General features: G+C 34.7%; 5 protein-coding genes across 5 annotated transcripts; 1 reads left to right on the top strand and 4 right to left on the bottom strand.

The window, feature by feature from the left end:
* Positions 1-453: 453 nt before the first annotated feature.
* LOC125205362 (O-fucosyltransferase 9) lies at positions 454-7,158 on the bottom strand. The gene is made up of 10 exons (XM_048104244.1): positions 6,462-7,158; positions 5,078-5,150; positions 4,656-4,732; positions 4,426-4,514; positions 3,623-3,820; positions 2,661-2,865; positions 2,396-2,563; positions 2,035-2,202; positions 1,371-1,561; positions 454-880 (listed from the first exon to the last, which is right to left on the bottom strand). Exons 1-10 carry the CDS (start codon positions 6,879-6,881, stop codon positions 724-726), a joined length of 1,746 nt encoding a protein of 581 aa, XP_047960201.1. The 5' UTR covers positions 6,882-7,158; the 3' UTR covers positions 454-723.
* Positions 7,159-9,635: 2,477 nt separating this feature from the next.
* On the top strand, positions 9,636-12,645 carry LOC125207336. Its single transcript, XM_048106628.1, has 5 exons — positions 9,636-9,821; positions 10,126-10,662; positions 10,738-11,958; positions 12,042-12,112; positions 12,197-12,645. The coding sequence occupies exons 1-5, from the start codon at positions 9,741-9,743 to the stop codon at positions 12,486-12,488; spliced, it is 2,202 nt and encodes a 733-aa protein (XP_047962585.1). The 5' UTR covers positions 9,636-9,740; the 3' UTR covers positions 12,489-12,645.
* A 2,093-nt stretch (positions 12,646-14,738) lies between these two features.
* Positions 14,739-16,467, bottom strand: LOC125208065 (protein PHOTOSYSTEM I ASSEMBLY 2, chloroplastic-like). Its single transcript, XM_048107613.1, has 4 exons — positions 16,257-16,467; positions 16,075-16,134; positions 15,063-15,109; positions 14,739-14,989 (listed from the first exon to the last, which is right to left on the bottom strand). The coding sequence occupies exons 1-4, from the start codon at positions 16,407-16,409 to the stop codon at positions 14,902-14,904; spliced, it is 348 nt and encodes a 115-aa protein (XP_047963570.1). The 5' UTR covers positions 16,410-16,467; the 3' UTR covers positions 14,739-14,901.
* Positions 16,468-17,169: 702 nt separating this feature from the next.
* On the bottom strand, positions 17,170-18,327 carry LOC125206746 (F-box protein CPR1-like). Its single transcript, XM_048105979.1, has one exon. The coding sequence runs from the start codon at positions 18,325-18,327 to the stop codon at positions 17,170-17,172; it is 1,158 nt and encodes a 385-aa protein (XP_047961936.1).
* Positions 18,328-20,949: 2,622 nt separating this feature from the next.
* LOC125204039 lies at positions 20,950-21,727 on the bottom strand. Its single transcript, XM_048102579.1, has 4 exons — positions 21,651-21,727; positions 21,484-21,544; positions 21,218-21,264; positions 20,950-21,132 (listed from the first exon to the last, which is right to left on the bottom strand). The coding sequence occupies exons 1-4, from the start codon at positions 21,683-21,685 to the stop codon at positions 21,045-21,047; spliced, it is 231 nt and encodes a 76-aa protein (XP_047958536.1). The 5' UTR covers positions 21,686-21,727; the 3' UTR covers positions 20,950-21,044.
* Between the last annotated feature and the right edge of the window lie 6 nt (positions 21,728-21,733).

The raw sequence follows: 21,733 nt of genomic DNA on the forward strand, positions 1-21,733 counted from the left end.
CAATAGAATCATTGTCATACATTGGATTTACACTTTGATGTTCCTTCTAAGTGTGCTCACACTTTTTGGATAGGGATTTTAATACTCCATCCGTCCTTCTATAGTAGAGGCGTTTCTTTCCGGCACCAGATTTAAGAAATTGCATTTAAAAGTGAGTTAAGTGGAGAGAGAATAAAGTAGAAAAGGAAAAAGGTAGAGAGAAGAAGAGAGAATAAAGTAAAAGATAGTAAAGTAAGAGATAAGAAAAGTTGGTGTTTTTTGCCAAAATAGGAAATGACTCAGCTACAATGGACAACCAAAAAAGGCCTACGACTCAACAACAAAGGGACGAAGGGAGTAATATTTAGTAAATATATAGATGAGTAAGAAAAGTGAATCAACATTCATATATAAAGTTTATACGAAAAAACCAAAATTTGGCAAAAAAATATACTTGCAAAGGTTAGATAAATGTTAGAGAAATCCATTCAAGATTGGAGCCATTTACAGTTGGACAACATTTCTCTACAAAGAATTAGTACTTGTATTACAAAATGCTCTATTACAAAACTAATTATAACAGTAATAGCACAAACAGCATAGTATTTCAAATCACATGAGCCGTTTCAAGGTAAAGAATAGATATACATACATATATTAGTGATGAATGATGCTCTATTATCAAATGTTAGTATACTATATCAAGTGTTGCATTTATGTGGGAATTTATGTGCGCGTGCTCGACTAAGCAGACCTCGTTGCGTTGCTGTTTTCGGATCTCCGACACATGCAATCTGGCATCGGGTGCATGTAGAGGGAGCTGCTCGGCTTCCTCACCTCGCTCCCCTTCACATCATTGTGGCGAAGCATATCGTGCAACTGGTGCCGGAAATCTTGCCATCTGCATAGACGAAGAGTATGAAGTTAACAGCGTTTGATGCCTACGAGGATTGATCAAGGAATTGAGAGAATACGATGTTTAACAAGATTTTCGACTAGGTCAAATATACGCTTTCCTAGGTTGCAGACGAGTTCGTGTATTATGAACAAAAATAGAGTCGGATCCTATGTTACATCATCGTGTAATATCTCCTATAGCATCTTCAGATGATCGCCACATTTCAGAAGAATCAAAAACCTTTTCGTACGCGATATTTCATAGATTTTTAATTTTTCATGATATGTGGCAATCATCTGTAGATGCTAACGAAAACAAAAAAACATCGTATTCAAACAAATTTTGCCAATAAATCACCAACGGTCTCAAGTGTATGGTTACGCTTATCGTCTCATCATAATCAAACTAACACAAAGAAGACAATTTTTCCTTAACTAGTCGAGCAAAAAGCCAGGTAAAGCGCAAGAGAGCCGAGCAAAGTCACAAAGAATACCTGATGTTAGGGCTATCAAACAGTTGAGCTAACTTTCTCTTATCCGGTTTAATCGTCTTTGCATGTCCTTCATAGAAGTAGCGTCTGTGCCCGACCAAGAAATGCGGAAAATTACCACCCTGAGTTGTGACGAATACCTCACTATGGAGGCAAACCGTGTAGTCCAGAGCTGCCAATCTCGACGAATGACCCTGAATAGCAAGATAATGCAATACAGACTTCAAAATCCTGAAATCGAGATCTCTATACATGCGTTCAAAGCTTATATTCATCTATTACTACAATAAAAATGTCTAGTAGCTAAATATATATAGAGATTTTATTTATCTGATACTATAAGATAATAATTCTTATGTAACTAAATCTTAAGTTCTTCAAAATTTAAAATATTGGCAATAGAATAGAATTTTATGTATAGTATCTACAGGATTAGGATAAACTAAAAACTTAACCTAAAAGTGACAGCCTAATTTCACTTAACCGGATTTGAATCCATTACGAGCGCAATTTACAAGAACATGAAGGAACATTTGCTTTATACGTTTAGTGCAAGGTTTGTAGTTTTTACGAAAAATAGATTTTTTCAATAAAAATAACCCAATCCTATATACGTGTAAGATTAGTATTTAAATTCATAGCTTTGCACGTATGATTTTTCTAGTACCACGAAAGGAGCAAGTTCTTCGGGGGAGGCCAGTGTATCCTTCGTCTCCAAACCAGGAAACATCTGCTTTAGAGGAGCCATATGCTTTTCCACTTTGTAAATTTTTCCAGCAGCGACATATAGAGATGTCGTGTTATCGAATCCCATGCCTCTTAGCATCATCCCGACCTGCAAAATATGATACGAAACTATGAAACATGACTACCACTTTTGAAATAACTAGCAAATTGGTATGAGTAATACACAGAAAAGTTGTGAATTTAATAAACGGTTGTGTTGCGGTAAAAAGTAACTTTCTCGTGTTAACTGTGAACCGAGCATTATTGTTATAAAAAGCATTATTTATATGACTCAACGATACCTCTAATGGCGTTAAAGGACACTTTCCATCGACACGATTGGCACCCGGTCTTATCACTCTACCTCTCCTTCGAAATTTCCCTCTCCAACTTCTCTCTCGAACAATATCCATGTCGTGCTTTTCTTCTTCGCCTCCATCGTATTTGCAACACGAGAAAGCTACCATATCCTTTCATAACAATATGCAAAGGTTGTAGTGAATAAATTGCAATATGGAAACAATAAGGCAACAATGACCATAGCTACGTCAAGGACAAAGAGAATACCTCTTCGAACCGAAGATGCACCGACACATATCTCCCTCCACTTTTAGAACTGGTTTTAACCATCTGATCGACCATCTTTGCGGCTAGCATCCGTATGGGTCCTGAAAATCGGAGTGCCTCAAAATTGCATAGGCACCGAAGTCCTTGGATGTATGGAGGAACTGCATGAGCCAATCTGTTAGAGAAAGGCGCAATGCGGACAGCCCTGTCCCACAATCATCGGAACCACTTCATTAAATATATTTTCTATTCTCGATAAATATATAACTTGATTCGCACACCAAATTCAGGTCAAGAATATACAGTAATGCATGTGAATAATTTGAAAAACTAATCAACAGAAAATACGACTTTTTTAAGTGTCCTACTAATGATATTTCTCTAAGGTAGGGATTTGAAATTTCACGTTTCATGACGAAGAAAACATGATACATATTTCGCATATCATACATCATAGTGGAACATCGAGACTATTTGCTGCACAACTAAGAAAAACAAATAACGAGCCCTCTCTCAGAGTTTCCACAAGTTTGAAAAGATTTACTGTATATGATAATTATCATAGGACAGGCCTTTATACAAAAAATGTCTAAACGTATAACACTTGTTCTCAAAATGCCCTAATGTATTAAATTGCAAGAGTTCGGTATTAAACGTTCGGACAAAGTAACATGGCGCACTAGGGTTACATGGATTCATAATCCGAACTTTACAAAGCACATATTTGCAGTATTCTCAGCCTTAAATGTACATTTGATCATGGTTTCGCAGCGAGAAAAATGAGACTCGGACATGATTGTTACACTATCCAAAGATATGCTACAAATGAAATGTTGGGACAGTTTTGTATATTTTCACTAATAGGGATGAATATACATAGGTGATTATGTAATCACAATGGCAAAGAGGAAGTTTGTGCAGGAAATATAATAATGAGAGAAAAAAAAGGTAGAAATCCGTACTTTAACTCAACCAGCTTCGGTAGAACCCTTTCAAGATAGTACTTAGGGCTTGACCATGCCTTTACTCTCAAATTTACGATGTTGCTAATATTGTTATCGAATTGGCGGAGTACATCTTCTGGAAGCTCTCTAATAACATTAACGTGATTTCTAAGAGCGTATATGAAGAAGTCCTCGTCAAATATATCACCAAACTTGCTGCAAAAAAATCAAAATATATCAAACTTACAATGAATAACATACATTTTGAAATTTTATCTGCCAGCGAATCCAGCGATTAGCTGAAAACAAGACTATTAGATTTAGGTTATTCTTAAATTATAGCTCGAAGTTTAACCTCATGTTAACTTTTGAGCCCGAATTTACGAATATAGTTTATGCTTATATCCGTTTTTCACCTAATAGTTCGAGTCAAATCATCTAAGCTTGACAACAAAGTCATCATAGTGTCAAAGTTCACTATAATTAAAAAATAATCCATATTTATATCACAAATTCACAATACAATTGGGATTGCTGCATTTTATTGTGCATTTGAGCTCGACAACAAATTCTATCACGAGTGTAGAACAAGACAGTTTCCGAGAAATGCTAACACAATAACAGAAGTACATAGTATTAGTCATTGCTGCACAGTAACATACACACGTGCCTAACATCGAAGTGTTAGTCCCATTTCGTTTGGTTTGATATATTATCACTAGATAGGCATACTATAAATAGGAAAAAATAAAAAAAATAAAAGAGGAAAGACTGCATGAACACACATTCCAAATTATCACATCTACGGCTTTCTTCCTCACCTCGAATCTCGCCAAACGCTATTTAAATGAAAGATGGGAATGACAAGTGTAGCATTCAATAAACCTGCCACTGCCACCGCATCACATATCTGTCCAGAGAATTGAGAAATCATTCAACCTCTCGTAACATAATGAAAAATCAAGAACAGATGATTGAACGATATTAGAAGTAGGTGAAACCACCATAACAAATAATTCTATACAAACCATTAGCATTCAAGCACACATACCGATAATCTTTGTTGGTTTAGACCCCCATTTGCTTCAATAATTAGGTAACCATTTGACGGCGGCAACTCTGAAAGGCCTTTACACATGAAACGTAAAGAATATTACATTAGCAGAATATCCCAAACAGAAAATTACTCTAAGCTTGTAAAGGAGTAGTACAATTTACAAAATATTCACAAAGCACAAATGTCAAGTTAATCTATATAGAGTCTTTGATTGCACGACCACTTAAACAAATTTTTCACCAGTATACACTACTCAGAATAATCAGTTTCATCGGCTACAAGCAACTCATAAACAAACACTATGATACCACAAAATCATATGTTACAACAAGATACAACCACCAAATTTATGCTTCCATAAGAAAGATCAAGAAAAAATTGACATCAATTCATCAAAGGATATTCTCAATGCAAACCTGGTTGAGAAACGGTCTGCTTAATACAAGGCTTCCAACCTTGACGCAGCTTCGGATTCCAAACATTCAATAACTGCATATAATGTCAAGCAGAGAATTAAGGGCCCAGGACTAAAAAATTTTGGGACGTTAGATTGTGACATTGTGTGATAGCTGTGAGTATATGCTATGAGAAGACCGGAAAGAACAATTGTAGAAGTTTGTCGTAGATAAGGTTATGACAACCAAACTATGCCCTAAACATAGCAAATTCTCGGAACCATGTAGTAAAACTGTGCATTAACTTAACCTTACCTCAAAAATCGTACTGTCCCAAAGTTAATAAATTCAAACTATGTAATATATCATTTGAATGTGGTGATCTAACTTACTCATTTCATATTGATTCAACTCATTCTTAGCCCAAATTTCTATTTCTTATCGAATTATGAGAGATTAATCGAATGCACTTCATAAATAACAAACATATTTATGTTACGACAATCAAATAAAACTAGTAAATCCCAAACAAACTACGTCTGAAAACTTCAAAGAACTTAACCACTACTCATATGGAACAGTGAACTCACAATCTATTGTAACATATTCAAAATATGATAATATCATTTTGAACATAGTGAACTAAACTGAATACTATGTAAAAGTGTATACAAATGCATATTCCTAAGCAAACAAACAAACTACCAAATTCATAGCCCAAAATTGTATTGCTTAACCCAATCCACTTTATATATCAAGAAAACCCATAAAAACCAAGTAAAAGTTCCAAACAAAATACTCTAAAATGTCAAATTACTTAAACCAGTACTCGCAATGCAGCAGTGAAGTCACTATGTATAACAAATTCAAACTATACAAACTAGTATCATTTTGAATGTGGTGATTTAACTAAACAGACTACCAAGCAAAAATGTATACAAATGCAAATTCCTAAGCAAACAAACTACCAAATTCATAGCCAAAACTCTATTGCTTAATCCAATCCACTTCATATATCAAGAAAACCAATAAAAACCAAGTAAAAGTCCCAAACAAAATACTCTCAAAAACGTCAAATTACTTAACCACTACTCACAAAACATCAGTGAATTCACAATCTATTATAACAAATTTGAACTATACAAGATATCATTTTGAATGTAAACTTAATACTAAGTAAAAGTGTAAAGAATGCATATTCCTAAGAAAACAGGCTACTAAACTCTATCCGTTAATCCAATCCACTTAATATATCAGCAAAACAATACAACCAAGTAAAGATCCCAGACAAAATACCCTCAAACACATCATAAAAGTACTTAACCAATAACACATGATGCAACAGTAACCACACAAACAAGATCAGAAGCTCAAATTTTGAAGAATTGCAAAAACCATCAATCACCATATTAGAGCTCCGATTGCTCTCAGCCTCCATGAAAGGCCACAGCTTCTCGAAAACCTGCGGGCTCCGATAGACCGAGCCCGGCCCGACTGCATCGGAAACTTCCCCGCCGCTCCTATCCACAGCATTAAACCCCATTGTGCCCATATACATAAGAATCCCAGAGATGTAAAGCAAGGGAGCAAACATAAGCACTCCTCTCCTTCTATACATTGCTGAAATCAGTAAACACCCAAATCTCTCCACCACATTCTTCAGCTCTCCTCTCCCCCCGCCGCGGAAGCTCCCCGCCCCGCCGCCGTAGCCACCGACAGCGGCGGGGGACGAGCTGGGGCTCTTCACGCGGCCGCCGCGGTGGCGCGGCGACGACGGCGGAGATAGGGAGCTCGCGCCGTTGCTCAGGCGGCTGAGCCCATGCATAATTCTTGAATCTTTCTCAATTTGCTCGAGGAAAAAGGGATAAAGATTGGATTTTTTTACCAATCCCTGCTTCGGCGCGGGGGCATCGAGCTTAAAGCTCAGATCTTTTGCATCAATGGCGGAAAAGAAACGGAATTGATTAATGGGTTTTGCTGATTAACTCGAAATCTTGAACTATCACTTGCTGTGCTGGCTATGGTGTAGCAGTGTGTGTTGTGTGTGAAAATTAAAGTTGTAAAAAACTTTGAATTGTGTGTGGAAACATATACAGCCCAATTGAAAGGGGCATTAATGGAGGTGGGGTTAGTGGGAAGTTAAAGTAGATTCAAGAATGTAATATTACATTTATGCAATTGAAAAGCTAAATTTAAATTAAATCAAATGCTAGTAATCAAAATTGTTAATTGCGCACTTTTGTTCAGAAGGGAGATTGGAATATGAAAGGTGCTGGAATTTTTATTCTTTTTACAATTCAAGAATGGAATAAATTAAATGCTAACAGTAAAGATTGTTAATTTCGCACAATTATTCAAAGGGGGAATGGAAATATGAAAGATCGACTTCCTTAATTATTGTTTAAGACAATGTTTGGAATATAATAATGAAATAGGAATTTAGGTGATCTTAATTAATTGGAATTGAAGAGATGGGTCGTGGTAGATGTCATCCTATAAATGTTAATTAAGACAATAATGATCCTTTTCCCATTTTTCTTTTGTCATTACTTTTTAAGAGAAGAGCAATAATTATGTTTTTCTTATGTTATTAGTCAATATAAACTGATTCTCACTAGTCATTTTGTTTGACTAATTTGGTAATGCTTTTTGCCTTTTTCTAAATCTATTTGGATATCTTTTCTCAATTACATAGAACTCTCGAAACTTGACATATGCAATTTTACCTAACATTTCGTTGATGCATATTTTCTCCATCTCATTCAAATTTACACGTGTTTTCCAATTTGAATGAGAAGGATAAAGCAATGCTTCATCTATTTTGCTAGTGGAGTCATTTTTGTTATTTTAATACATTTCATAACATTTATAATAGTAGAGTCATTTCCTTTTATTGCAAAAAATCAATATATTCTTCTTTCTTACTTTAATCTTTCTTATTATATTATCTCTTCTTATCTTTACCTTTTTCATTTCCTACTTTATTGACTACACTTAACACAATATTTCTTATTTCGTGTGTCAAAAAGAAACGCTTCCACTACCGCAAAACAGATGGAGTATATTATAATGCATGTTCCACCGTCCATTAATATTGTAACTATCACTCCTCGTCTCTTTTAGGAGTTGTTCGGTTTACAAAATTATATATCGAAATTAAATATGTAGTGTATTTGGTTTGTAAGATTGAATCTCACAACTCAATCCTAGATGGAAAATCATGTTAATTAGTCATAGACAATACTCTCAAACTAAAATAATCTCACAACTCAGATCTTATATTATATTTAGAAAACTGAACACCACTTTACTTTACTAATTAGGCATTAATTCATGTGTTCGTCCCAAATGTCTTAATTAGGATGATTGGAATAATTTGTTTATGTCACTATGGAATTACTAGTAGTACTCCATCCATCCACGATTTAAAAAACTCTTTTGTCATTTTTGTTTGTCTACAATTTATATAACTATTTATTTTATTCCATGATTTATAGAACCATTTATTTTATAAAATCATTTACTTTATTCTATTGATGTATTCCATTCACTAAAATATCAAGCTTTCTATTTTGAGAACGACCCAATGAGGAAGTGTAACTAACTTTATCATTCATGATTTATGTTGCAATGTCCCTCGACCATAAATGAAAATCACTAAATTGAAATGTATAAACATTTTGCTCTCGATACATACTAATAAAGTTACTACAACTAGTAAATAAATTAGTCCATCTAAGAAAAAAAATATGCTACATACTTTATGTGAGCATCACTCTCGATTGATGCATGTTTAACGTTGCTAGTTTCGATTTATATATTTAGTTTGATTCTAATATATTAAAAAATGTTACTACCTCTGTCCCTGAAAATTTGATACAGTTTACTATTTCGGTCCGTCCCTGAAAATTTGATACACTTCACTTTTACCATTTTTGGTAGTGGACCTCATATTCCACTAACTCATTCCTACTCACATTTTATTATAAAACTAATACTTTAAAAGTAGGACCCACATTCCTACAACTTTTTCAACTCACTTTCCATTACATTTCTTAAAACCCGTGTCGGGTCAAAGTGTAGCAAATTTTGGGGGACGGAGGTAGTATTGAAGTTTTTAATTTCCAAAATTCATAAAAATCAGAGCTCAATTTGCTCGTTTTCTCTATAATTTCAAATAAATTAATAAAATAACAAACCAAGCTTTGATTTTTATGAATTTTATGAAATTAAAAATTGTAATAATATTTTTTAATATATTAGAGTCAAACTAAATAGATAAATCGAAACGAACAATATTAAACGCGCATCAAACGAGATCCTCACATTAGAAGCTTACATAAGGTATGTAGCGTATCATTCCTCGTCTATCTATAAGCAAATATGATTATGGAGTATTAAATAAATAAACACGTGGATAAATCACCGATTAAAACTCATTCAATTAGTAAAGGCCGAATGAACTGAAAATGGGCCGGGTCTGGAAACACCCAAATGGATCCGGGTCGGGTCTTCTCAACCAGAGTCAATTTAAACTCTGCTTCAGTCTTCAGCTATAGCTAAATTTGCAGGGGCCAAAACTTAAAATTTCTTCTATTCCAAGAATTTGCTCTACCCGTTTCAATTCCTAGCTAAAAAAACGTAAAGCTTTCACCTTTCGTGTAGATTTTCCCCTAATTTTGCGATGGAATCATCGAAGAAAAAACGCGGCAAGAAAAGGAAAAGGGCTCTCGAAACCCTTTTGCCCAATTTTGACTCCGCCGAGGTTCCTTCTCTCTCTCTGTGTGCGTGTTATACAATTTATTCAGAAATTCCTTCCAGCGAAGCCCTAGCATATTGATTGAAGTTTCATTTCTGTGTAAATCGTTTGTTTCTTCAATTGAATGCTTAATTCTACATGTAGATGGAGAAATTCGCGTGTGTGTGTGCTGTTTATAATTGAAATGAAGCGCTTGTTAAGGGAGAATGAGATATTCGTGTTAGTTATATTTTGATTTTGGAGTGGAAGATTAGGGCAAGAATTTTTGATGTATGGTTTCTCTACTGTGACTGAGAAGTTAATGTTTCAGGGAATTAACCAATCGGCATTGAAGAATCTGTATAGCATTCTTGTTAAGTTGTCTTCAAATCCACAGTGGAAAATCAAGTATGTAGAAGGTTCTCATGAATTCGACCTAAGGATATGCAATGAGGGAATCAAACTGAAATCCTGGGATATTTGTGAGCTCTCAGACGTGCTCTTTGATAAACTAGAGGTGAGGTTTGAGCGATTATTCTCAGAGTTAACTGAGAATAGCTCTAGTTCGGACTTATTCAATGCGGTGGAAGTGTTGAGTTTGCTGTTCAGATGCTGTATCTTGCTCTTGCCTTTGCTTGCTTTGCGGCAAAGTCTTGAACTTGAAAAGGGGGCGATTCTTTGGAAGATCGTCAGGAAGTTGATGCTGCCTGGGCTGGCGAGGGACACGGGAAAACATGCTTTTGTGTTCGAGGAATCAGTTTATAGTGAGAATGGTTGCTCTGCGTCGTCTGTTGAAGGCTTCAGTGCTTCTATCGAGTTCTTGGAGCCGTGTAATCCTCTCCTCTTTTTGAAGTGTACGATGCTCGAGGTATAATTTGAAGCTTTCAAAATTTTGTTTGTGTTTTTTGTCCATTTATGAGTGATTGATGAGTTTCATTGACAGGTATTTGTGGATGAGCTGTTGGTGCATCGTCAAGTAACAGGATACTTGAAGATGATCAGTTCCGCTGCTGCTGCCAGCGATGCGCGATTTAACCCTCCCTCGACTCAGGGTGATGCCGGGTTTCTGATGGAAGCAACCTGTAATCATTTCATCCAGTCGTTTTCTGATAAGCAAGCTTTCGGGGATTTTCTGAGTCGACTATTTTGCACACGTGAACATCCCCTCCCACTTCCAGCATTAAGTATTACCGCAGCTGTGTCGTTGTTTCTCAACCCCATCACAGATTCTGCGCCAAAATACATGCAGGCTCATTTGATCTCAATAGTTTCCGAAGCTTTTCATGTCAAGATTTTGAAAAAACCAGATCGTAAGCTCACCAACTGCTTCCTATCGGCTTTTGAGAAGTCGGTGGTTTTTTACACGAGGCACATGTCTCGTCTGCAAACAGATGGCTGGGGCTCGACGTTGATTTTGTCAGACGGCCCTATCCACCCTCCTTTCGAATCTTACATATCAACAGAGACGAAAGAAAAGATCAATGCCCTCATCTCCGGATTAGACAGACCTTCAGACAAGGTCTTGGAGAGTAGTTTCTCTAGAACGAAATCCGATCTGGTTGGCACATCCTTTAGATTCTTGAAGGACTGCCAAAAAGCTTATAGCGTATCGTGCCAAGAAGAGATCTTAGCCGTATTGAGCTGCTTGGTGCTGAAAGCTTCTGAAAGCTATAACGATAAATCAACACGACCAATCGAGGGTGCAACTCTGCAGCACCTATATCTGCTCGCGTCATTATTGAAACTAATGAGTGTATCTTTGATCCAAGCTATTCGGTGTGTTAGGCACAGCAATGATTCGTCCCACCCGATAAGCCTTAAAGACTTCTCCTCGTGCAAGGAATATGATTTAATTTTGAACGTGATTGCTTGTTTCAAGGACTTCGACACAAGCTTACCTCTGCAACAAGAATTGCAGAGCCTGATGTCGAGCCATGCCACAAGACATGTCGATTCCAAAATGATGTTTTTGCATTTCTCAGGCCTGTTGTCGCTTAGCTTCGTTACGGGAATTGATTGCTTAGTGAAGGCCTGTTTGTTGACAAATCTTGCGCTGTTGAATCTGTTTGTCTTGGAGGAGGGAAACTTGGACGCAATGCACTTGCTCGTTGATTCGGGTGGAGAATATTTTTCGTCGGAGTTTCCAGTCGTTAGGTTCTCAGAGGTTACTGATTTCCTTTTCTCGTTCTAGTCGCCAGCTATTCAGGACATCATTTTTCACCCGAAACTGTTTAAATTATGATGCAGACGGTGTTCAATCAAAGCTCCAGCCTTGTGATCGCGTCAAAATTTCATAAGATGCGGTCACTGCATTCAAGGTAACTCTATGCATTCAAACAGTTCGGTAAACCAATCGTTCGGGCTTTATTTTCTTGCTTGTTGATGTTCCGAATATTTTGCAGTTTGATGGGAAACAAACATAACGAAAAGGAGAGCTTATGCTCAGAAACTTTAGCTGAGGAAGAAACAGAGGAGACGTGCAGTGGAGAGATCTTCTTGAAGTGTATGTTACCGGGAAGTGAGGGTTTAGATGATTTGGTAGATTTCATTGAATGCAAACAAGGGAAAGACTACACGTCTTGGTTGAAGAACCGCGAGAGATTTCGCAAGTGGAGATCGGAGAAGACGGCTGTTTTGAAGTGGAAGAGAAAGAAAAAGTCTTGGAAAATCCGCTATGGGAAGAGAAATAGTTAGGCCATCGATGAGCTACGTATTGAAGTTTCCTCTCCCACGACCTTTGTGCCTACATTTTAATGTCGATGCTCGTGATTTCTCTTTTGTTTACAGGCATACATGTTTCGACATGTCAGCCTGGTCGTTCGGGAAAACTTGCTGCTTTAGCGCGTTTCAACTGTCTTTGAGCAAGTAGTTGTAGAACCATGTCCTCTAAGATAGTGGTCGACTATTTTGGGTTCATCATCCAATGCGAACGCCTTTGCTCCCAAGTAAGCACAAGAGTTCTTGCTGAGCACCGGTCACCTTTGTGGAAGAGAATTCCGCGAAGATCGTCTCCAGCCATGAAGGGTGCTCCTCGATCACCCCCTCGGACGGGAGGTTTCTGAAGCATCGGGAGGGGTGGTGTCAGCGCAGCAGGGTGGAGGGGAAATGGGAAAATGGCCTCCCAGTTGTGTAGATTTCTGTTTTTGGCAAATCTATCAGTAATATCTAAATATCAATATCAATCAATCAATACTAATATAAATAGAGAGTTTTGGGACTAATTTTAGCAATGTCATTGAGCTAAGTGTTGGAGGGAAACTTTATAAATTTTTGAAATAGGTTGGTTATTATATTTGAAGCATATAATAAAATTTATTTTGAAGTCAAAACATAAATTCATCAAAATATAGTTAGACATAGATTTATCAAAAATATGGTGAGATATATTTATTCATTGGATAGACAAAAGATGTGACTGAGAAAAAACACTAGAGAAATTATTGGGCAAGATAAATGTCCAGGACATATGATGGAGAGATAATGGCTCCCAAACAAGTTCCAAATCTTTGTAAATAGAGCGCATACATTTGGGAGAGAAATATTCTTAATATTTTATGATTTTGTAAACCCGTTTAATCTACTATAATGTTTTACATTTTTTCAAAAAAAATAGATCAATAATATTTCTTCATTTATTTTGGTGATTTGAAATCTAACCTATTGGAGGAGAAAAAATGTTTTATAAATTGAGTTGTGACAGTTTCTTGTTTTTAAGTACTATGTTAATGGTACAGAATGTGTTTAAATAAACAATAATTCACATTTTTATAATTAAAATTAAAAATAGCTTATAGTAGAAATATCTAAAAAGAAATATTATAGAAGAAAATAGTAGTAGAGAATTTTAGAAGAGAGAACATGATGAAAACTTGAACAAATATATGTAGTCTATATTGTAAAAATTAATTGAATCGTGCGATGGGTGGATACTTAGTGTAAAAAAAAGTCTTAGTATCACCATAGTAATATTTTATGAACATTATATTAATTCAGAAATTATCACTTTGTATTTTTCTCAAAATTCCTAGTTGTTTCATTATGAAAATATATAGTAATTTTTCCAAAAATATTTTAAGAAATAAAAAAACATGGAACCAACATTTGAACATTTTGATTAGAAAAGATAGTCATCGGTATAACACAACTACAGATTAAAGGAGAAATCAACATTTAACATTGGCTTTGAGAAAATATTCATGGCACATAAATCATTCAACATGTAAGGAGAAATCAACCAACATTCATGGAGGCTATGGACGGAAACAACAGGGAAATGAGTGTAGTAGACATCCATTTGTTCTGATAGAAGCCAAGAAAGTCCAAAATAAACAAATTGAGAAAATATATCTAGTGCAGTTTGCAGCGCGGAGCTATAGTGACCTTGCCCGCTTGGTTGTTTGATTAGTATTATTTTATTCTCTATGGTTGAATGATTTGTTTGTTTGATTAGTATTATTATTCTATATCAATTGTTATCCTTGTTTTATGAAAGCCTTATTAATAATAAGAATACATCATTCATCTTGATTTTTTATTTGTCATATATGTTTATTTATTTTTTTATCTAACAAAAAAGTACTACTAATCTTAGGATTCTGATCAATGTCGAACTAATTTTTAGTATCGAACCTCACTTTTAATTCATTTTAGAAAATTGTTAGATAACACAGAGTTCATTTATAGCTTGTTTTAGTTCATTTTATACATAATTTATTTTATATTGGTTTTAGTTCATTCTAGAAAAAATGAACCAAAATGATCACAAATAAACTTCGTCTTATCTAATAATGAACTTTGCGTTAATTTGACGATTCAACACTAATAATTAGTTCTACATATAAAAAATAAAGAAAATTGTAAACAACTTTTTAAGAATTTTTATACTTTTACTTTTCTTAGGTGTTTTTTTATTCAAAATAAAATGGAGTTCTTTTGACCAAACAATGAGCTAAAAATAACTCTTTGTCTACGAATAAATACATGAATGTTTCCCAATCAATTTCTCATAGCTCAGTAAAAGTTAATAATATTATATGTATCAAAATCAAAATAACTGTATAAAACAACATTATTGTCTTCTTTCTGAGCTCACAAATGTATGCTCTGATCATCTTTCTCCACGTTGCTCCGGTGTCAATCCTCCTTTCCCGCATGCCGGGCAGCTCCTGAGCCCGAACCCCTGGCAGTCGAAGCACCTTGCCAAAAAAAGCAAGCGTTAAGAGAAACTAAGAAAACAGACAAATGACAATGAGAGACATATATACTTACTTCCACCTCTCGAAGATGTTTCCATTCTTCTTGTTCTTCCCCGTCCCCTGCAACCGATAGAAAACCGCGCCTCAAGCCATCCACTCGACACAAATTAAGTATATCCCGTCCATAAAAAATGTTTCACTTTTTCTCAATCCTTATAATTCAACCTCATAGTCACTTACTCGTCTCTCTCCCAACTAAATTGAGTTGTATTTTCTTTTTAGGATTTCCCAAATAAATTGACTCATTTCTTTTTTTTTAACAATAAACAAAACATTTAACCACTCTTATTTTATTTTATCACTATCTCTTGCTTCTCCTAATTAATTTCTCTTTCCTATTTTATTTTATTTTCACTTAATTTATTTAACATAATTTCTTGATTTTCATGCCCAAAAGTTTTGCTACAAACTTAGTTGGAACGAAGAGAATATTACTCCCTCCGTCCACAAAAATACGTCCCGGTTTGACCGGGCACGGGTTTTAATAAATGTAATGGAAAGTGAGTTGAAAAAGTTAGTGGATTGTGGGTCCTACTTTTAAAGTATTAGTTTTATAATAAAATGTGAGTAGGAATGAGTTAGTGGAATATGGGGTCCACTACCAAAAATGGTAAAAGTGAAATGAGACAAATTTTGGGGGACGGATGAAAATGGAAAATTGGGACAAATTTTCGTGGACGGAGGGAGTAGTATTTACTAAAAAAACCACCTTCTAATTCAACATAGTGGGATATTCTTATTAAAATCAGTATTGAATTCATAGTGAAATACTCCTTCAGCTGTCCAATTACAAATGAAATATTTTCTTTTACCGATTACTCTAATAAAAATGAAATATTTTCTAAAATGAAAACAACATCATTTCTGCTTTAGTCTCTATTACTTTATTCCCTTTCTATTAAACTCATAAAACAGCTCTACGTAAAATTCCCTTCCCGAAAATTAAATGTTACATGTTTAATGTGATAGAGGGATTACTTTAGATGGGCGAACGAGGGAGCAGTATTTGGACAAAGAAAAGATACCTTGCAGCCTTTACATTCTACTGCACCTTGTCCTTTACATGTTTGGCACCTATTTGCCACCTGCATCACCACACAAATTTTTGTTAGCAATCGAATATTTATGGCTCTGAAAGAGGATAAAAAGGGTCAAAGCAATCATCTTCAATGATGGAAATCAAGATTTGGGAGATGAGATGATGTACTGATTTGAGTAAGAAGCCACTTGATTTTGATGCATATGGTGTGAGGTTTCTTTGTACTCGTTGGTTCCTTGGTTGTAGTGAAGTGGTTGGGATGAGGTGCTGGTGTTGGAGTGAGAGTGGTGGAGAGGTGGTGGAGTTCATAGTGTTCTTCATGTTTTGGTGCTTGATTTGGTGTGTGTGTGTGTGTTTTTGTGTTGTTTTTTGGGGGAATTCGAAGAAAAGAGGGGTTATTTTGGATAATGAGAATGTGGCATCCATGAGATATCAATTGGAACGAGCCACGTGGATTAATAGTTGGATGTATTTTGGGTTTGTAACGATCATCACCTTCAATATTTTCTTATTACATAATTACTTCCTCCTTGTACGAAAAATAGGCGCATTTGTTTATAATATAAATTTTAATGAGAAATTAATAAAGCAAGAGAGATTAAAAAAATATAGATAGATTATGAATAAAAAGAGAAAAAAAGTAAAGAGAAGTAGAAAAAATGAAAAATATAAGAGAAAATTTCCATTCTTAAAATTCAATTATTTATTGTGGACACCTCAAAATGAAAAAACGAACTTTTAATGGGACGGCGAAGTATGAATTTATTCGAATGTAACATAACTTAAATAAAATACGAGTATGAAAGAAAATATACTGAACATTGAATAAATCTCTAAACAAGTTCTAACTCCTAGAAATTTGTTTAGAATATCCAACAAGTCAATTTAAAATATACGAAATCTAAATACTTCTCCCTCCGTCTCTCACTGAGTGAGACATTTCTTTTCGGCACGAAAATTCAAGAAAATAAGGGTTTGTTAGTTAAGTGAAGGAGAATAAAGTAAAAGATGGAATAAAGTAAGAGAGGGAATACCAAAAAATGAATTATCTCGTTCCCAAAAAAGAATCCGCATCACCTGATCAGAATGAAGTTACATTCTCAGTAGCAAAGGTCTTGAGAGAAAGAAAGCTCGGCGTGTAATGCGTTATCCGGTAGAGCACGTAGTCCTTCAAATCAAACCACTCAACTTTTTCGATAGTTTTGGTAGAGATGGAGTAGTAATAATAATAGAATGGCTTGGTCACATTCCATAACATGAGAATGTCCCCATTTCTTAAAACTTTGACAATGGGGTGAGCATCTAAACAATAAATGTCAATGATATCAACTTTGCAGATGGTGACCTCTTTTGTCCAAGATGTTTCATCTCCGTACACCTTCATAACCCATAAATCAATGTCCATTCCCATGTTGTCGCATACACATAGGCAATCGCTTGAAATACATAGGTACCTTTTGTACCATTTTTCGCGCCGATCATCACAAGGAGGATCAGAAAAGGTGCTAATAGATTCTGTTTCAAGATTAAGATGAGATATTTGTCTTGGGGCAAGAACATCCTTACGTGTCCACCAATGAAGATTTCCGCATAAAAATGTCATTGTCAAATTGTACGGAAGATGTGTGGACCAGATACACGTGGCGAGTCTTCTCCACGATCCTGATCCAATAGTGTATACTTGGCACTCAAGTTCACCGGATCTTGAAATGCAAGGTGCATGTCGCGGGTTTCCAGCTGAAATTCTAACCACTTTATATTGGCCACTCATTCTGCTCACTCCAAATCCAAAAATCTTCCACGGAATTTCAGGGGGAGGCGGTTGGGGGCGATGAAACTTGATATATTCACGAGTGATTGGATTGCAAAGGGTGAGATGGCCATGTTTGCGCAAGTCTATCGAAAGCATCAAACCATTAATTGAACTATGTAGATTATTTGGGTTGCAAAAAGGGAGGTCCAATTTGAAGATTGTATTCAATCGAATCCGATAACAATTGAGATCGGGCTCATCTGCGAACTCCACCATTTTGTATTTAAAGGTCGTCCATTTTCCAAGCTTCACAACGAGGCCTGGGATGGATTTAGAAAGATGGGACTTGACAAACTCGGGAGTAGTGAGCAAATCGAGCCATAGCTTACAAACACACTTGCCCCTCGGAGCGGTCCAAGCATCGAGTCTTGAGAGGATATCTAACATGATTTCTGATGGTAGATTTCTAATCAAGTCTTCCCCCATTTCGATTTTTCACCAATTTGCTATGTCTTCTTCATAAGAAACACAAACACAATCACAAAATCTTAATCCAATTAAAGAAGCACACAAAATTGTTATATTACAACAAAGAAAATGTATGATTCTTGTCATTATATCACAAAGAAAATGTACAATTTACAAAATTGATTTTACTAAAACCCTAACTCATTACTGAAATTAACTAAGCATGAGAGCAATAACAGCAAGAAACAATACTCATGGATTCTATAGTGTGATAACAACGCCAACCATTGATTAAAGCAGAAATTTTGGAAAAAATAAAAGCATATTTACCAGAAAATTGGGAGTTGTAACAAAATGCGGTGCCGCTCAGTCGGCGGTGATGGTCTTGGAACGAAATGTTGATGATTAGTTAAATGAATATTTAAAAGATTTGTTATCTATAATTTATTAATCCGTACGTATTTAAAAATATCAACAAAATAATTACATTTTAAACATTTCATAAATTCAATTAATTAACTGACAAATTAATAATTTAAATAAAATTTTCTCAATTGAATTATTAATTAATTAATAATAATAAAAAATAATAATAAGATGGAGTACAACACAAGGTATGACCTATATCATTTAAAATTTAAATTAAAAATTGCTTAAAAAATTGTTACTATGGTTTGTAATGTAAATAATTATTTCTGACTCTTTGGTAATATAACATTTATTTTGCACTACTTTATGCACCTTGAGATCATCCATTTTGAATGAGAGTAGTCCCGTGTTTATAACGCTTATGAATGTATTTATTATAATTTTTTTAATTAGTGTTTTAAGTTATTTTAATTGATTAAATTTGCACTTTGTAGCATTTCATAGTTTTTTATTTTTTTATATATTGAATTTCTACTTTATTTTATAATTGTATTTAGGATTAAATTTAATCTTTTATCATTTAATTTATTTAAATAACTTTTTTTAATGTGAAAAATTAATGAGCTACTACTGAAATAAAAAGTGAAAGAAATATCTATTTATTAAAATAGAATTAAGTATATAAAATAATTAAAATAAGACTAACAAAACGATGTAAAGTAATGCTGCATCTTCCATTGACAGTTTTGGGAGGTTAAGAAAACGAGAAAAAAATGGCGGAAACAGCAGAAACTATATAAAAGCAGATGACTTTCAAGTGGAAATCCAGATCAATTAGTATGATTAATAGTATAATAGAATTCGTTATTCTTTATGTAGGTTATAAACTTGGAAAAATGAAAATTTTTACTAGTAGTATTTTATTTTTATGATAAGTGGGGAAAGTGAAATTGTTTTTGAAGGGATAAGCGAAGAGGTTTTGGAATAGAAACTTCATACTTTTACTTAGACTATAAATATATGGTATTTGGTTGTTAGAAATTCACAAATTTCACTACATTATTTTCTAAATAAATTTATGAATTGGTGTTTCTCTTCTTACCACAAGCAGAAACTTGACATCATATCATGATTATTCACCATGAAATATGATTTGCATCCTTCTATAACTTCTTCAATAATCAAAGTTCAAAAAAGATGTCATCGTTTTGGATTAGGTGCATCACAGGGTTTAGTGTGTTCAAATATCACTCTATTTTGTTTCTGTTTTCAGCATTTCCAATTATGTGAATTGTGAAACGTGTTATGTTTATTATCATGCAATGTTTATCCTTATGCTATTTTCTTATTGTTATTTATGCATAAGATAGAGATTTTTTTTAACTGTCATTTTATCACTTTGAGATGTAAAAGTATTAATTAGATTTGCTATGTAATGTAGCACTATATAACACTAGTATTCATAAAAAAATTGATTTTCCATTATTACAAATGTATACTATATTAGCCCCATATAAATTAAAAATAGAATCTTGAAAATATTTCATTTTTCCACTAGGCTACATCAATTCATAGCTGGTGGGGCAATCAAGTACTCTTAGAAAATTATTTCCACCATATATATTTTTCATAGTCAAATTGTATAGTAAGTACCATCTTTATTTTAGGTTATCAATTGTTTTTTTTTTTTTTTGGTTATAAATACCCAGACAAATTGAAAGTTATGCTAAACTGTGAGCCAATTATATTGAAGAAGTATGGCAGCTAAAACTATCACTAAACTTTGCTGTTGGATTCTCCTTATAATAGGTAAGCTAGGATCACTTCAAACTTAAGCGATACTATATATATTTTATTATTATGTTTTGATTTCAAACTATGCTATAATAAATCATATAACAAGATATGGATTCTTTATTTATATGTTCATAATAATTTGTTCTACTTAATTGGTATTGTGTTTAGTGGCATCAAATGTGGAATGGGCAAGTGGATGCCCTTTATATTGCTTCTCCGATGTTAGTTACATGACTTGCCCTTCCTCCGGTGCCGAGAAACTTGTTCCGGTCTGCAATTGCTGCTTAGCTACGCTCGGATGCAAGCTTTATCGTACCGATGGGACTTTGATTTGCTCAAAAGCCTAGCGAAGAATGATATATCGTCTTGTATTTCAATTAAGATTACTACTATTGTGTAATCAAGAATTTCTTAGTTATTGATTCATAAATTACACAATGCTTAGTTATCCTTGGTTTTATTATATAATCTGCATAAAATAAAACTTATTTAACAATTTTTAAAATATTAAAATCAAAATAAAACAATGTTCTCTCTGCTTTTGTCTGAGCTCACAAATGGACGCTTCATCATCTCTCTCCCCGTTGCTCCGGTGTCAATCCGCCTCTCCCGCAGGCCGGGCAGCTCTTGAGCCCGAACCCCTGGCAGTCAAAGCACCTTGCCAAAAGTACGCGCGCGTCTCATCACTACAATTAGAATACTACAGAAACACACAAAAGACACGTGAGAGACGCGTACTTACTTCCACCTCTCGAAGATGTTTCCATTCTTCTTGTTCTTCCCCGTCCCCTGCAACGGATATAAATTTAGTATTCCATGTCCACGAAAAATGTTTCAATTTTTTTTGGGACACTCGATCCTTATAATTCAACCTCAGTCACTTATTATTTACTAAAAAACCACCTCTAACTCCGCACTAATTTCTCATAAAGGGGACTCTTTCTCCACTCAAAAATGTATATATCAAATATTTATTAAAATCTATGTCGAACTAAAAGAAAAACATACCTTGCAGCCTTCAAAGTCTACTGCACCTTTGTCCTTTACATGTTTGGCACCTATTTGCCACCTACATCAAGACACTATTTCTTGTTAGAAAATGAATACATATGTCCCTATGAGAAAAAAGGGTAGAAACAAAGCATCATCAAGATTTGGGAGATGAGATGATGTACTGATTTGAGTGAGAAGCTACTAGATTTTGATGCATATGGTTTGAGGTTTCTTTGTATTTGTTGCTTCCTAGGTTGTTGAGAAG

The sequence above is a fragment of the Salvia hispanica genome, chromosome 2 (genome assembly GCF_023119035.1).
Source record: "Salvia hispanica cultivar TCC Black 2014 chromosome 2, UniMelb_Shisp_WGS_1.0, whole genome shotgun sequence".
NCBI classification, from domain to species: Eukaryota; Viridiplantae; Streptophyta; class Magnoliopsida; order Lamiales; family Lamiaceae; genus Salvia; species Salvia hispanica.

Bases quoted from the DNA above. Each gene is read 5' to 3' on its own strand.
- LOC125207336 (XM_048106628.1), top strand. From the start codon at position 9,741: ATGGAATCATCGAAGAAAAAACGCGGCAAGAAAAGGAAAAGGGCTCTC. The intron at 10,663-10,737 runs GTATAATTTGAA...TTTCATTGACAG, and splicing joins TGAAGTGTACGATGCTCGAG to GTATTTGTGGATGAGCTGTT. The intron at 12,113-12,196 runs GTAACTCTATGC...AATATTTTGCAG, and splicing joins ATGCGGTCACTGCATTCAAG to TTTGATGGGAAACAAACATA.
- LOC125204039 (XM_048102579.1), bottom strand. From the start codon at position 21,685: ATGCATCAAAATCTAGTAGCTTCTCACTCAAATCA. The intron at 21,545-21,650 runs GTACATCATCTC...GTCTTGATGTAG, and splicing joins GTAGCTTCTCACTCAAATCA to GTGGCAAATAGGTGCCAAAC. The intron at 21,265-21,483 runs GTATGTTTTTCT...TATCCGTTGCAG, and splicing joins TAGACTTTGAAGGCTGCAAG to GGGACGGGGAAGAACAAGAA.
- LOC125206746 (XM_048105979.1), bottom strand. From the start codon at position 18,327: ATGGGGGAAGACTTGATTAGAAATCTACCATCAGAAATCATGTTAGAT.
- LOC125208065 (XM_048107613.1), bottom strand. From the start codon at position 16,409: ATGAAGAACACTATGAACTCCACCACCTCTCCACCACTCTCACTCCAA. The intron at 16,135-16,256 runs GTACATCATCTC...GTGGTGATGCAG, and splicing joins GTGGCTTCTTACTCAAATCA to GTGGCAAATAGGTGCCAAAC. The intron at 15,110-16,074 runs GTATCTTTTCTT...TATCGGTTGCAG, and splicing joins TAGAATGTAAAGGCTGCAAG to GGGACGGGGAAGAACAAGAA.
- LOC125205362 (XM_048104244.1), bottom strand. From the start codon at position 6,881: ATGCATGGGCTCAGCCGCCTGAGCAACGGCGCGAGCTCCCTATCTCCG. The intron at 3,821-4,425 runs GTGAGGAAGAAA...ATTTTTTTGCAG, and splicing joins AGCGTTTGGCGAGATTCGAG to CAAGTTTGGTGATATATTTG. The intron at 2,866-3,622 runs GTACGGATTTCT...ATTGTGGGACAG, and splicing joins CCGAAGCTGGTTGAGTTAAA to GGCTGTCCGCATTGCGCCTT.